General features: G+C 30.3%; 1 protein-coding gene across 14 annotated transcripts in view; it reads right to left on the reverse strand.

Moving 5' to 3' along the window:
* Positions 1 to 8,640, reverse strand: part of LOC139524664 (uncharacterized) — a 71,431-nt gene extending 62,791 nt beyond the window's left edge. For 13 of the 14 annotated variants that reach the window (XM_071319649.1, XM_071319657.1, XM_071319655.1 and 10 more), the window contains exons 1-6: positions 6,610 to 6,715; positions 5,578 to 5,606; positions 3,153 to 3,182; positions 1,947 to 1,976; positions 1,197 to 1,226; positions 246 to 275 (exon numbers count right to left, since the gene is read on the reverse strand). In XM_071319649.1, coding sequence (XP_071175750.1) covers positions 246 to 275; positions 1,197 to 1,226; positions 1,947 to 1,976; positions 3,153 to 3,182; positions 5,578 to 5,595 — 138 coding nt within the window. In that variant the 5' untranslated portion in view covers positions 5,596 to 5,606; positions 6,610 to 6,715. Of the gene's footprint in view, positions 1 to 245; positions 276 to 1,196; positions 1,227 to 1,946; positions 1,977 to 3,152; positions 3,183 to 5,577; positions 5,607 to 6,609; positions 6,716 to 8,586 lie in introns of those variants that run through there. The other variant, XM_071319644.1, reaches the window with a different exon arrangement.
* Positions 8,641 to 15,676: the final 7,036 nt, after the last annotated feature.

Here is a 15,676-nt window from a genome sequence, read left to right on the forward strand (position 1 = left end):
AATTAAAAAACATATCGTATAAACAATAATGTTACTAGGAACACACAACACGTTTTTATTATCTTTTGCAATGGTTTCTTTAAGTTTAATGAAGCATCATTTAAAAAGTGCGATGTAAAGTCAATTGCAGTGTAATCTTTTTGTGACTTGAAATGAAATTTAAACTGGTGTCTTTCTAATCTTTCATTAAACTAACGTTGTTTACTACAAAATCTTTGAATTATTCAATTTTCAAAACAAATTACCTGGTTATCATTTTCCTCAGAATCTGCATTCTGAAATTATAATATTTATTGTATAGACTGGGAAACAATAAATTGACAAGGCACATCCAGCACTTTCTTATTATCTTTTGAAATGGTTTGCTTTATAACAACGGACGGGTTGTTAAAGTAGTTGCTGTCCAGAACATGCTTCGTGACTAATAGTTCCAATCCTTATGTAAGTAATTATATATAAGAGAAAATAGTGCGATGTTCAAATTACATTTTTTAGAAAATTGCTTATTTAGTTTATTTGGTACCAAAGACTGGTCTTACATTTTGTAAGTTTCTTAAAACTAATCCAAAAATAACAAGTCATGATATAAGATTATTTCACAAATTCGAATTCATTGATTTCTAAAATCATTTAATTTCAGACTGTTTCAAATGTTTACTAAACAATTAAACTGTGGAACAAACGAGAGAAAAATCATATGAAAATGTTAGAACATCTTGCAGGTAAAGTTTACATTTAAAAAAACTTAATGAAGTTTTGTTATGACTATTGATGTATATTTGTTTTTAACTAATAATGAGTCTATTGATATTGACGACGCTAAGAGATATATAATTAATACACAATGTTTGTCTGGCTTCAGCTACTTTTTGTACACATAATCTGTCCATTTTCCATTGTTTTCCTTAATGCGAATTTTTATTTCATGGTTTGGTGCCAATATCTCTTCTGCAACTAATATGTGGAAAAAATCCATGCCAAATTATTCACTAGTTGATAGAATTTGTGATATGTCAATGTCATACCAATTTAAATACACCAGATTTTTATTTCAACTATGTTACTATATAGTTATATAAATGATCAAAACACTGAACATTAATTCAATTTGTAATAAGATTGTAACCAAAACAAACTGTGGTTCTACTCGTAAACTAAAAAACAATGCATTCAATCAATTCAAGAAAACATAATACCTCATTCAAATTTTCGTCATAATCCGGAATCTGAAATTATACAACATACTACTAAGATTAAATTACAATTGAAATATAATCAACTTTTCTATAAATTACTTCGTTAATCCTTTTATCACCTCATTATTGAATAAAAGCGCGACCGGGTCTTTTTTTACTTCTAGTTGTTATTCTTATGTTAATAATCAAACCTAACAAGTAATAATAGTTGTCTAATTCAGAAAAGGAAATTTACAATATATTGGCTAAAAAGTACCATCAAGCCAATCTGTTGCGATTAATCTATTCTTTTTATTATATTGATTTGCTTGCTTCATTTTATCTCTAGTACTTGTAGATAGTTGTTCTTTTGTCAATCGGACTCAATCTCCTCGAATTTACATGACAGCAATTCATTACAAAACAAAAGAATATTTTACAAACTAAAAAGAAAATTGATAAGTAGATGTTATATGAATGCAAATAAACAAAATCCTTTCAACCACAAATACAAAGAAAATATGTCACTAAATGGGAGTAAGCTGATTATTCAATGCAGTATTCAGATCTCTTTTCTAGTGCACAAGATTCGCATTTCAATATTTACGGTGCGTTTAAATATGCTACAGACTAAAACATTAAACATGTTTTTTTCAACTGCAGCTGGATTTTTAGCAAATATTAATACAAACTAGTGTCTTACCTATATTGAATTCAAGCTAATGTTGTCAAAGAAAAAACTTTGACTTATTTAATTTCAAAACAAATTACCTCATCATCATTGTCCTCAGGATCTGAATACTGCAATTAAAATACATATGATATATATTTGATACTTATTATGTTACAAGTAACACCTTATACTTTCTTATTATCTATTGTAATGGTTTGCTAAAAATTTGAATATAGCTTAGTTCAAAGAACGAGTGCGCTTTAAGTTGTAATCTGATCACTGTTTTTAGCTTTATTTGGCCTTTTTAACATTGTTTTGATTTGAGCGTCTTATGTAGACGAAACGCGCGTCTAGCGAAAATATAGTGTGCTGTCAATCCTGTAATCTATGATGAGTTTAGTTACAACCACTGGTTCGATGCCACTGCTATATGAGATTTATTTCCCCGATTGTATCACCAGCCCAGTAGTCAGCACTTCTGTATTGACTTGAGTAATCATTGATATATTCATAATTATAAATCAACTGTTTGAATTTTTTAAATACTAAGGCTTTTTCACATCAGGAATAGATTACCTTAGCTGTCTTTGGCAACACTTTTAGGAATTTTCGGTCCTCAATGCTCTTCAACTTCGTACTTTATTTGGCCTTTTTAACATTTGTTTTATTCGAGCGTCACTGATGAGTCTTTTGGAGACGAAACGTGCGTCTAGCGCAAATACGAAATTTCAATCCTGGTTTCTTTGATCACTATTTACACCACTCGGTCGATGCCACTGCTGGTGGACGTTTCGTCCCCGAGGGTTTCACCAGCCCAGTAGTCAATCCTTCGGTGTTGACATGAATATCAATAATGTGGTCAGTTTTATAAATTTCCTGTTTACAAAATTTGAATCTTTTGAAAAACTAAGGATTTTTTTTATCCCAGGCATAGATTACCTTAGCCGTATTTGGCACAACTTTTTTGGAATTTTGGATTCTCAAAGCTCTTCAACTTTATACTTTTTTGGCTTTATGAATACTTTGATATGAGCGTCACTGATGAGTCTTATGTAGACGAAACGCGCGTCTGGCGTACTAAATTATAATCCTGGTACCTTTAATAACTATTCTATGATGCATTTTTTTCATGTATTATCGAGACTTCACTAATTGAAAATTTAAAATAATCAATATTAATTCAAACTGCAAGAGGATTGTCCCAATGTTTTGACACAAAATGTCATAATACACTGGTATATTTATTTAAATTTCATGTTTTTTCCAAAACATTTCATTCATTAAGTTCAGAAAAACAAAATTACCTCATGAAAATCATCATCATTATATGAGTCCTGCAAAATAAAACATATTGTTTATACAGGATTGCATTTATATTATTTTGCCATTTATTGTGTGGGTTTTAATCTTTTGATTTTGCCATTTGATAAAGGACTTTCCCTTATGAATTTTCCATGGAAGTTGTTTCTTGTTTTATTTGTCATGTGAGAACACAGACTTGTGTTTTTTCTCCGTGGAAATAGTGGAATATAAATTAGATCATATCATTATTGAAGCAAAGCATTGTCTGCATTACAGCTGTAATTCGGCCGGTTTTTTATTCATACATTTTTGTACATCATTTTCGATACTTACGAGTTCTAATTAAACACTGTTTATCTTGAGGAGGCTCGCAGGTATAAGATAAGATTTTCAGTAAAAAATTAAACATTTATTTTTCATTACAAATTTTATTAATTGCCTTTAGTAGTTGTTACTTTATCATATGGTACAAAAATCATTTCAAAAAAGTAATACGTGTTGGCCCCATGTGACTTTTAAAATGTAGATATCATTGAAAAAACTCCAAATTATCTCCCTTTGGTACAAAAATGCAATTTTTTGACATGCAAATTGAAATATCTTTTTCAACACATCGGTGACCTATATTTTTTATTGTTGTTTTCGAATGTGCTCTTCATAAACTAAATAATTGTAAGATTTAAGCGATTTCTGTAATTTAGTTCTTTTTTTTATTTCCATATTACCGCTATTTCTCCTATTAGTCCAACAGAAAAAAAAGGCCATTAACAAAAATATATGCTTCTTTCGAAGGCAAATTGTGAGCGTTAATGAACGGTGACCCCATTTTTTGTATTTCATTTTTCTATTAAGTATAAGATAAAGTTCATTTTTAGAAAAATATAGAGAAATCTTCTATTAAATAGAACTAGAGGCTCTAAAGAGCCTGTGTCGCTCACCTTGGTCTATGTGAATATTAAACAATGGACACAGATGGATTCATGACAAAATTGTGTTTTGGTGATGGTGATGTGTTTGTAGATCTTACTTTACTAAACATTCTTGCTGCTTACAATTATCTCTATCTATAACAGTACTTTCTGTGGAAAATGTTATTGAAAATCTTCAAATTTTAAGAAAATTGTTAAAAATTGACTATGAAGGGCAATAACTCCTTAGGGGGTCAATTGACTATTTTGGTCATACTGGCTTATTTTTAGTTCTTACTTTGCTGTACATCATTGCTGTTTACAGTTTATCTCTATCTATAATAATATTCAAGATAACAAAAAAACAGCAAAATTTCCTCAAAATTACCAATTCAGGGTCAGCAACCTAACAACCGATTATCCAATTCATCTGAAAATTCTAGAGCAGATAAATCTTGACCTGATGAACACTTTTACCTCGTCAGATTTGCTCTAAATGGTTTGGTTTTTGAGTTATAAGCCAAAAACTGCATTTTACCCCTATGTTCTATTTTTAGCCATGGCGGCCATCTTGGTTGGTTGGGCGGGTCACCGGACACATTTTTTAAACTAGTTACCCCAATGATGATTATGGCCAAGTTTGGATAAATTTGGCCCAGTAGTTTCAGAGGAGAAGACTTTTCTAAAAGATTACTAAGATTTACGAAAAACGGTTAAAAATTGACTATAAAGGACAATAACTCCTAAAGCGGTCAACTGACCATTTTGGTCATGTTGACTTATTTGTAGATCTTACTTTGATGAACATTATTGCTGTTTACAGTTTATCTATATCTATAATAATATTCAAGATAATAACCAAAAACAGCAAAATTTCCTTAAAATTACCATTTCAGGGGCAGCAACAAAACAACGAAATGTCCGATTCATCTGAAAATTTCAGGGCAGATAGATCTTGACCTGATGAACAATATGACTTCGTCAGATTTGCTCTAAATGCTTTGGTTTTTGAGTTATAAGCCAAAAACTGCATTTTACCCCTATGTTCTATTTTTAGCCATGGCGGCCATCTTGGTTGGTTGACCGGGTCACCGGACACATTTTTTCAAACTAGATACCCCGAAGATGATTGTGGCCAAGTTTGGTTAAATTTGGCCAAGTAGTTTCAGAGGAGAAGATTTTTGTAAAAGTTAACGCAGGACGACGACGACGGACGACGACGACGGACGCCGGACGCCAAGTGATGAGAAAAGGTCACTTGGCCTTTCGGCCAGGTGAGCTAAAAAATTATTTAGACCCCCAAGCCCCTTTAAATCAGACATATACATTTGAGATAAGTGATTTCTCCCAAAATATTATTTGGGTTGGGGCAAGTTTATATTGACGAAAAGAGAGAAAAGATAACAAATTCAATCGAAAATCACATTTTCATAAATACGTTCACATAAAATCTCCGTTTTATATAAACTGGTTTGTCTCTTTTCTATATGTTGGGATGCAATCATAAAAAAAAACTAACCTCATCCGAACTTTCCATTCTACATTAATCTGAAAGTATAACAATTGTGGTATATACTACATACATGAATATTACTGCTGTTTAAAGTTCCTAGATATAAGAAGATGTTGTATGAGTGCCAATGAGCAAGTCTCCATCCAAGTTATAACGTGTAAAAGTAAATCATTAAAGGTCAAAATACAGCCTTCTCTCTGCATATGTTCAAGAAAATTGAATAAAGGACAGATACTCCAGTAAGAAGTCGTATGCCAGTAAAGAAATAAATAAACAGGGAGTAAAACTAATAATTCCGAACATTCCTGCTCCCATCATATTTTTCTTTATTCATAGTGATATTCAAGATAGTAGACACAACATGCCTTTACAGCCATGTTCAAGGCATGCAGGGTCATCGGATACCTTAAGCTTTCGAATAATAGATTCCCAATGATGATTGTGAACAAGTTTAATGAAAAACAATAGAAGAACATGTTTGTAAGAATTTACACACGATGATGGACAACATACTTAAGTCTTCAAAATTACCAAAACGTTTGATGTAAATTGACGGTGGGGATGAACACCATAAGCAAGCTCCGTTCGAAGGTGGTCATGATACTATTTGACTTCAATTTATAAAACGAAATATTTCATTAACAATTCCAAACTTAATTAGTTTTAATGTAAACAGTTGTAATTTTATAAAATGTTTTCATTTTCGGCTATGAAAGAACAAATACTACCGTTTTCCCTTAAAGCATATCATTAATTTTTACCTGTTGTGTATTATGGTTTGTTTACATTATTTTATTTATACACATGCTTTACATATTATATTTGCCTATTTTTTTTTTTTATCTAATTTGTAATAAACTCATTTACCTCTTATGCAAATGTTACGTAACATTACTTCAAAATCTTTTTTTAAATGTCAATAATCAACGCATTTCACGGCATATGATAATTAAAACAATGCAACTGTATGCGGAAGATGTGGATAGAATGATAATACAAAACGAATAAATTAATACAATACAGATTTACCATGCTTACATTACATTATAAATACAGTTTGAAGCATAACATCTCCTTATGTCTTCAACCACACATTGACGCTGTTCAAATTAAATGAACTGTAATAGTGTCCTTGACATATCACAGGAAGGTAATTTAAAATGAATTTTCTAAAAATTTCTACTTTCGGTTTCGTAGTACATAATTTGAAACCAAATACGGAATCGTTTATTCGATTTTTGTATCACACTAACTTTAAACAGAATATTGAAATGGACAAATATTGTTAGCTTGATGAAGTTATTTTAAATTACAGCAGCAATAACAATTAAAAACAAAAGTTCAAACAAAAACACTATAAAAAAATAAATATTAGTGACCAACATAAACAAAACAAAGAAATAAACACAAATACCACAAAAAAAATAAGTAGGTATGAATTACAATAATAGATATGATATATGAGATAGTGTAAATGTTTATCATATTATTTATGTTATTGTTTTATATGCTATTTCAAGACAATTTGCACTTAATTCTAACATATAAAGATTAGTTTGAGTACGTTTATCGATAGAATTGATCCATCGATATATATTTATCCTTAAAATCTAATTGTTGACCTTTTTGACATTAACCTTATTGTGTTTTGTAGTTACAATAGGTTAGCGTTTGTTAAAAGATATCTAATAAATTCATAGCGTCTTTTATTTAGAACACGTATTTTAAACATTACAGTTCTTTCATAGCTAAGTGTCAATGTTCAATGTGTCCAAATAACCATATAATGATTTCGAAGGATTCAATTGAAACAACCATTACTAAACGTGCACACGACGTGGAAATATTTAAAAACCAAAGCATGTACACTTTAAGTATACTGTACTGAAATTTCCAATTAATTATTATTGATTGATGTTTTCTTCTAAAATAAGGTATATTAGAACTAATTTCTTATATGCATGTCGAATGATTAGTAGAAATCTAATTTTATGCCCATAATAATAAGCTTTTATAGTCATTTGTCAATAAATGTATCTACAAATAAGTATCAAAACATTTTTAATCCCACAATTCTTTTGATGGACAACTTCAAGATAGTTATTTTGTTCTGATACACGTGAAATAACATTAACACACACACCAAGAAAAACTAAACAAAACAAAAACAGTAAAGAAAAGGGACAACCAAGAGAAAATGGGAATTCGAACTTAAACATGTTATAGGTTGCATCTCTGTTAGAATCGACAATACAATTTCCCATAGGATCTCCTTTTACGGCTTGTAGTGTACCAATTTACTATAACGTTTTGAAAACAATAATATTCAGAATGTAAAGTTCATATTTTTTTCAATGGTCGTGATGACTGTGCAGCATATTTTCAACATTTATCTGGCCCGAACTTTTAAGAGTTTAAGGGGGCTCCTGGGTATAAATCTTTTTTTTTCTAATATAGGATTTTGCTATATTTTTTTATTAATGAACTGGATCATATACTTAAAAGAAAAATGAAATAAAAAAATGGGGTCACCGTTCATTTAAGCTCACAATCTGTCTCTGGAAGAAGCATACATTTTTGTTAATGTCCTTTTTTTCTGTTGAACTAATAGGATAAATAGAGGTAATATCGAAATAAAAAAAAATAACCTAATTACAGAAATCTCTTAAATTTTACAATTATTTAGTTTATGTACAGGTTATTTGATAACAATAATAAAAAATATAGGTCACCGATGAGTTGAAAAAGATATTTCAAATTTAATGCCAAAAAATGGCATTTTTGCACCAAAGGGAGATAATTTAGAGCTTTTTCAATGATCTAAACATTTTAAAAGTCATCTGGGGCCAAACCGAATCAATTTTTTGGGTTGATTTTTGTACCATATCATAAAGTAATAACTAATAGTGTAATAAATAAAATTTGTAATAAAAAAAATAAAGGTTTAATTTTTGGTGAAATTTTTGTACCCACGAGCCACCTTAAACATATACTGAAATTCTGTACTAAACCTACCTTGAATTTAGGATTTCCACAGATTTCTTTATGACTGATATGTATATGCATGTTTACTGGTATCATTTCCAAGTTATGTCTCTACGAGAAGAAACATAGAGATCATAACGTGTAACCAGTACGTTAACAAAATTAATTATCTATGAATAGTACAGCTGTATTTACAAAGTGCAACCTAAATCGACTTTCCTTTCATTTGTTAATTTTTACCTCTAACAACAAATTCATTTAAACGTTGTGGATACCAACTAACAATATATGATTGTCCACTATATAAATATATTATATATTAAAGTGCGAACACTAATTGTTTATTTTACCGATGTGTATCATATTCATGTTGATATATACATAAAATATACACACTTATTTGTTGCCGAGAGATTTTGTTGTTTGATATCATTCATACCTAATGGAGATCAGGGAAGGTTTAGATCATTGTGCAAGCAAGTACACAGTACAGGAATAAAAGGTTTAAAATTAATTCCTTTAGTAAGCAGAAGTCAGTAAATAAGCCAATTTAAACTAAGTGAAATTGTTCACACTAAGAACATGATTAAATTGGTGAGCCAATTTCAGTTATCGGTAGTTATGAAAACAGAAACGAAGATTGTACTGTAGTTGCACTTCCGTTGTACGCGCCACTAATGGTTGCTTCGTCTAATTATCTCGTGTTTGAAACAAGACAGAATTGAGTGCACCTTTATTTGAGCCACATAGAATATTGAACAAGTTTAAGGCAATATAAAACTATGCCTTCAAAACGGAAAGTTTTTTTTCATATAAGTGTAACGTGTAACCGGGCGAGGGTGTTTTTAATTTTTTTATCCTCGGGTTCGAACCAGTTTTCTGGGATCTGAAGAGCAATGAAAATTTTTTAATTCAAACATATTACGCCATATCACCAAACATAAAAAGTTAAATTACAAAAATACTGAACTCCGAGGAAAATTCAAAAAGGAAAATGGCAAAACCAAAAAGCTCAAACACATCAAACAAATGGATAACAGCTGTAGCACCAGCCCTGTTTAGACAATTTGTACTGAACCAACTGTCTTTACCTATCTATATCCGATTCTGTCAGCAGGTTTTAAATATTTCACTTTGTTTGACTAATCCTACTGCTGGCTCTAAATGAAGGCAACAGTAGTATACCAATGTTCAAAAGTCGATTGAGAGAGGAAAAATCCGGGTGACAACTTAAACCGAGGGAAACAACCAACTACAACGAAAATACCGAAGCAGCAGAAAATATGAAGTTCAACAAAAAACGAACGACATTGCAACATACATAGAAACGAACTATGAGATAACAACTGCCATGATCCTGACTTGGTACAGGGCGTTTCAAGAACAACTTTTGGGTTGAATATGGTTTTATTGATAACAAAACCTCGCGCTTTTATGACCATCCAATCTAACACCCTTCTGATCTGCTCTGCTTGATGTCTTCGGTACAAATGACAACCTTAACTAAGTAGTTTCCAATATTTATACTAGGAACACCGGTGTCGAAGACAGCACCTAACAACAAATGTTCAGGTAAACTGTGTTATAACAACCATGAACTTCGATGATGCTTTTAACGAAAGAAGTTCAAATAGACAATTTACGTGAGAAATCGTAGGATAAATGTACATAACTGAAAAATATTATAAATTTCATTAGTTGTTTTATCGCAACATCTACCAATTAAGCGACTGTAATTATGTTTAGGGAAAAGTAACCCCCATACAACTGAAATGAAAAAACAGGGGTTGTGAAAGGCCATCACAAAGGGGTAAGGTGGTAAGTGACTTTTTTGGCTCACAATATCAAGTTCGCTTTTAAAAAGAAAATACTCTCAAGCTGATAACCAAACACGTGAGAAAGTGAAATAAAACCACAGACCTTCCATAGGAAAGCATCTTTTTAGCATTCATGATATTTCTGTATATGTGAAAACGTGAGAATGTGTTTTTCTATCAACTGGTATCAACATGTAAATACTAGGGTGAATAAATTTAGGTTTTGGTGAATTCAAAGTAAACTCTACATTATCACTGGAATCTTATTACCTTTGTTGAATATTATTTGTCTGAAATGGCATTTAATTAACTCTCTTTCATATGGATTTGATGTGTACATTTTTACGTTAATTTTAATTAAAAGTATTTTTTAAAGTTATTTATCATGTGAATCAAGCATCAAAATGTACTAAATTTTTGCAAAGGTTAAAATTTGTCCTTATTTTTTTGAAATCTTAACATAAATGTGTTACGTAAAAATTCAATGGAAAACGTCACATGAACTTAAAAAAATTAAAAATACAAGGCTAATAATTTGACAAGTCAGCTATGTGTATGTCTTCTTAACACGCATCAATCGCATAAATAATATAGTTAGAGGGCAGATTTGACTGTATGATAAGTTTTCATTAGAACATCGTTTTTTTTTATTTATCTTGAATTTCATATTTTGTAGTTGTATATAACCATTAAAGTATATCAAACAATAAATGTATTACTCAAAGTATATTCGAAAATATTGAATTCAAATTCCAACCAATCTGATGGTATTCTCATCAATGAATCATCATTCAAGTAATTAACTGACGTGTTTATCCGTGTTTATAAAAAATACAGGATCTTAAAGATAACATTTATCCAGGTTTTACATACCTCTCAAAAGTTTTATATTCTATAGAGTTATTCCTCTTATCCCATGTGAGCGTACAATTTGTGAATTTCCAAAGCTCTAAAACTCGAGGAATTTATTGAGTATTGGATGCAATATATAATACAAATGATACATGAACAATGCTATAATGATTGGCCAGACACATGATCAAAGGAATAACATTCCAAAATTTATACATATATTCTCTAAGCAATCCAAAACAGGCTTCAGACCAACGATGAAACTTCGTTCTCAATCAGTGCTGTATATATGCTGTGTATACTAATAAATTCTAAGGATCTGTTAAACACTTAAATTTTAGTCTCTTTTCAAGTGGAATGGTATAAAAATATTTTGTTATTTTACTTCTTATACTAACCATCCTAATTATAAGACTGATTACAATATTTAGTTCAACATTCATGAAATATTATTATAGATTAACGTAGATACAAATATCTTGTTTGCGAAAGAGATAACCCGGTAAACTATACTTTGTTAACCGTAATTTTTATTCAAATAAAACATTCTCTTAAACTGATATTATCAAAAAGCTTGATTAATTTCATTTACAGTCTATCTTGTCACATGTAGAGCACTCATTTTTTAACAGATAATTGGTATTCTTTTGGCAATTAACTATGCCCCACTTCTTACATATTTATTCCGTATTTTATATGACTTTATGCAGTACTTTATCAGAAAAAATTCAGGTAAGCATGCATTATCTTTTAATTTATCTTTTCGTTTAATAAATGAAGTCCTTTTAAAGATAATTCAAAGTTTCGTGAGAAAACAAAATGTTTTTACAATAAAAAAAAAAGTAGACGCGGGCCAGCTACCGCGGGTCTCTCGACCATCGAGACCGGCAAACTGTACCTCGATAAAAAAAGGATTTCTGCTGTCTAAATCAAATATTTTAACTTTTATATAGTATAAATATTCCAACAGAGTCTTTATATACAGTGCATATCTCGCAATATTCAGGAGCTTGGGTTCGCTATAATGATATCCAGATAAGGCGACTGCATATTATATGATCATGGATATGTACCATTTGTGGTCAATATAGCAAAAATTTGACCAAAACCTTGAAGTAATCGTAATAGAAGATTTTTATGTTTTATTCTTTAGCATTATACCCCAAATATGCACAGAAAAAAATAACATAAATTCTAACTTGAGGAAAACAAAAAAATCATGAATTTAAAATTCCTGTAGAGATTTGCATTGATATGGAAGATAACTCTTCAAAAAGCCAGAAATATCAATAAAAATTTAAACAAAACTATAACTTAACCGCTTCTTTTCAACAGAATGTATTGATTTTTGGTATTTTAGCCGTCTTTAGAGTATAACAAACAACATTTAAGGTGTTTTCTAATCTTTTATCAAGCTACAACCTAGATTTCATAATTCATTGGTTGACCATTTATTAGATTGTTTAGTATGTCAAGGCAAAGAAACTCAAATTGAATAAAACTAATTGAGCATATATTCTTCTTTTTGTGGTTTAAAATTTCTTTTAAACAAGGTAGATGCTGAACAAATATAATTTACAGATATAAACAATACCAAATATTCACATTACTTTTTCAAAACAGTCACACAGCCATGAATTGCATTTTCTTAAAAGAAAAATTCACAACAAAATAAGAATACAAATAACACTCCGGGTTTATACATTTCATAAGCTTAAAATTAATAATAGAGTCAAATACGAACTTATAACCCAAGCAAAGTATCATATGGATCAAGAATTCAACCATAAACTGACAAAACAGACTCATTTTTGCAGAGTTATCTCCCTATCCAATGTTCATTTCCATAATAAATAAAAAATGCCAAATGAGATTTTCCTCAAGTTAGATTTTATGTTACTTTTTTCTGTGTATATTTGGAGTTTAATGATATAGATTAGAACTAAAACATTTTCTGTTGCAATTAGTTTGAGGTTCAACCCTAGTTTGACTGGACTAATCATTATAAAAGTAAATTAATAAAGATATTGAAGTCCGAGGAAAATTCAAAACGGAAAGTCCCTAATCAAATGGCAAAATCAAAAGTTTACATACTACAAACGAATGGATAACATCTGTTACCGTAAATACTGCAAGAATTCTGAAAATCTGATAGTTATAATAATAAATTGGTATGTGTTTGTTGACGGTCGCAGTGTTACATATAGTTGTGGACATCCATTTCATTGGAATTTGTATTGATACTTGTTTCATTAGCAACTTTAACACATATTCTTATTTCTATATTGAATTTCTTATTTTAGCTGAGAAAGTTTCATGTACACCAATATTGTTTGATTGACCATTGTCATAGATTGCAAGGAATGTGGTTTTTAATAATTTGTATTAATGTGTCAAACGTAGATAGATATACACCATACAGCACTGTAATACGTTTCGTTCCACCTTTGAAGGATTTTGTGTTTAAAGAGTCACGAATTTAAATGATCAACGAATGCATTTTTAAGCGTGTATGCAGACGTTTGAAAAACTACGAAATCATTTACAAGTATCCTAAATCCACGACATTTGATACCAACGGAAAAAAATGAATACACAGTACCGTAGAATACATGTAACAGCCGATCTATGTTAAAATTGTAACTCGAATAAAGCATATTCAGTTTTTAAATATATTATGATTTCCTACCTTCCTAATTTATCACATTTTGTTGCTGTAGTATGTCAGGCTATATAGAGCAGACTGTTACATTGTTATTTGTTAGTTATTTGTGTTTGTATATGATTTATCGGTTTCAAATGTTTTGATGATGGAAGAAGTATACCCTCTATTTCTTTATCATTGCTTAACTGAACATGTAGAGTTTCAGAGTTCCGTTTTCTTTGTTTATAATTTACGAATTTACCACAAATACCCTGGCCGAAATTCCGATTCGCTCCTTTTGAAATTAACTAATCGTCTAGATAAAAAGTAAAATCACAAAAATACTGAACCCTGAGGAAAATTCAAAACGGAAAGTCCCTAATCAAATGGTAAAATCAAAAGCTCAAACACATCAAACGAAAAGGAAATAACTGAAAAGTAATTTTTTCCGAACATTTCCCTGTGTTCGTAATAGACGGACGGCGAACCTTGCAACAATCATCTTTTTCTGACATTCTATTAAATTATTCACTCTATAACAAAAGAGCATTATGCTTCAATTATTCATTATACGTTGTCTTTTATATGAGTTCATTGCATTGTAGAGAACAGACAGTACATATGGTTCAGACAAGGTGATGCTAACTAAATAAAGTGATGTATTGAATTGCTCATGCGCATTCAACGAGTCTAAGGTTCTATGGAACTAGATGAAAAAAATAGCTGACTGTCATTTAAGTAGTAATAAGCAAACATATGTTTATTTGGTAATTCGGACAATACAAATCTACATAAAATTATTTAACATCGTGAAACCTGGTTTTATGCAGTTAAACATAATATTGTAATAGTAGCTGTGAAATATATCATTTGACAGTAAAATGTTTTTTTTTGATAAATCACTGTATCATTAAAACTTTGTATGCATTTATTCGTTGTAATTGACTTCGATTAGGCTTAAAAGAGGGACGAAAGATACCAAAGGGACAGTCAAACTCATAAATCTAAAACAAACTGACAACGCCATGGCTAAAAATAAAAAAGACAAACAGAAAAACAATAGTACACACGACACAACATAGAAAACTAAAGAACAAACAACACGAACCCCACCAAAAACTAGGGGTGATTGCTAGTATTTCGGTTCTTTCTGTCTATTGATTTATTATGTTAGTTGTTTTGTGCATAGTACCCGACTTTTTGAGTTTCGCAAATTGCCTGTCCGAAGTCAGGAACATGTTGAGTGTTCATCGCTTTATTTATGTCTTTTACGAATGTAAGAATGGTTGCCTATGATTTCTTTTATCCACTTTATTTTAACCTTGGTTAACCTAGGTTAAACTACTAATTTAAAAAAACAATTCTGTCTCAATAACACGATTACTTTTAATTGGTATCAACATTATTTAACATTAGCAACTGGGTGCATTTAAGTCAGTTTGAGATATGTATCCGTCTACTTTTTGCACAAAACACAATTTTGTATATTTGTAATATCATTCGTTTAAACGGGCAGTGCATTAGAATGAAATTAATTTCTCCTGGGTGTTTTCATAATATGTAGCATAGAGGGCGTTAGGTTTCCCCGCTTCAAAATTATGTTTGCGATATTTTATCGCCTATGTTATCATTCAGCACGACACCGTCAATCTGAAGTCAAATTTTCTTGGTAAATTTTACTTCTGGTTAAAGTTTGTTCAGCTTTATATTTTTGAAGATTTTTTTGTTTGATACTGATGTTTGAATTATATATTATATGTGTAGATATATGTATGAATAATGTTTATTACTAATTAAATATAGAGCA

The sequence above is a fragment of the Mytilus edulis genome, chromosome 5 (assembly GCF_963676685.1).
Source record: "Mytilus edulis chromosome 5, xbMytEdul2.2, whole genome shotgun sequence".
NCBI classification, from domain to species: domain Eukaryota; kingdom Metazoa; phylum Mollusca; class Bivalvia; order Mytilida; family Mytilidae; genus Mytilus; species Mytilus edulis.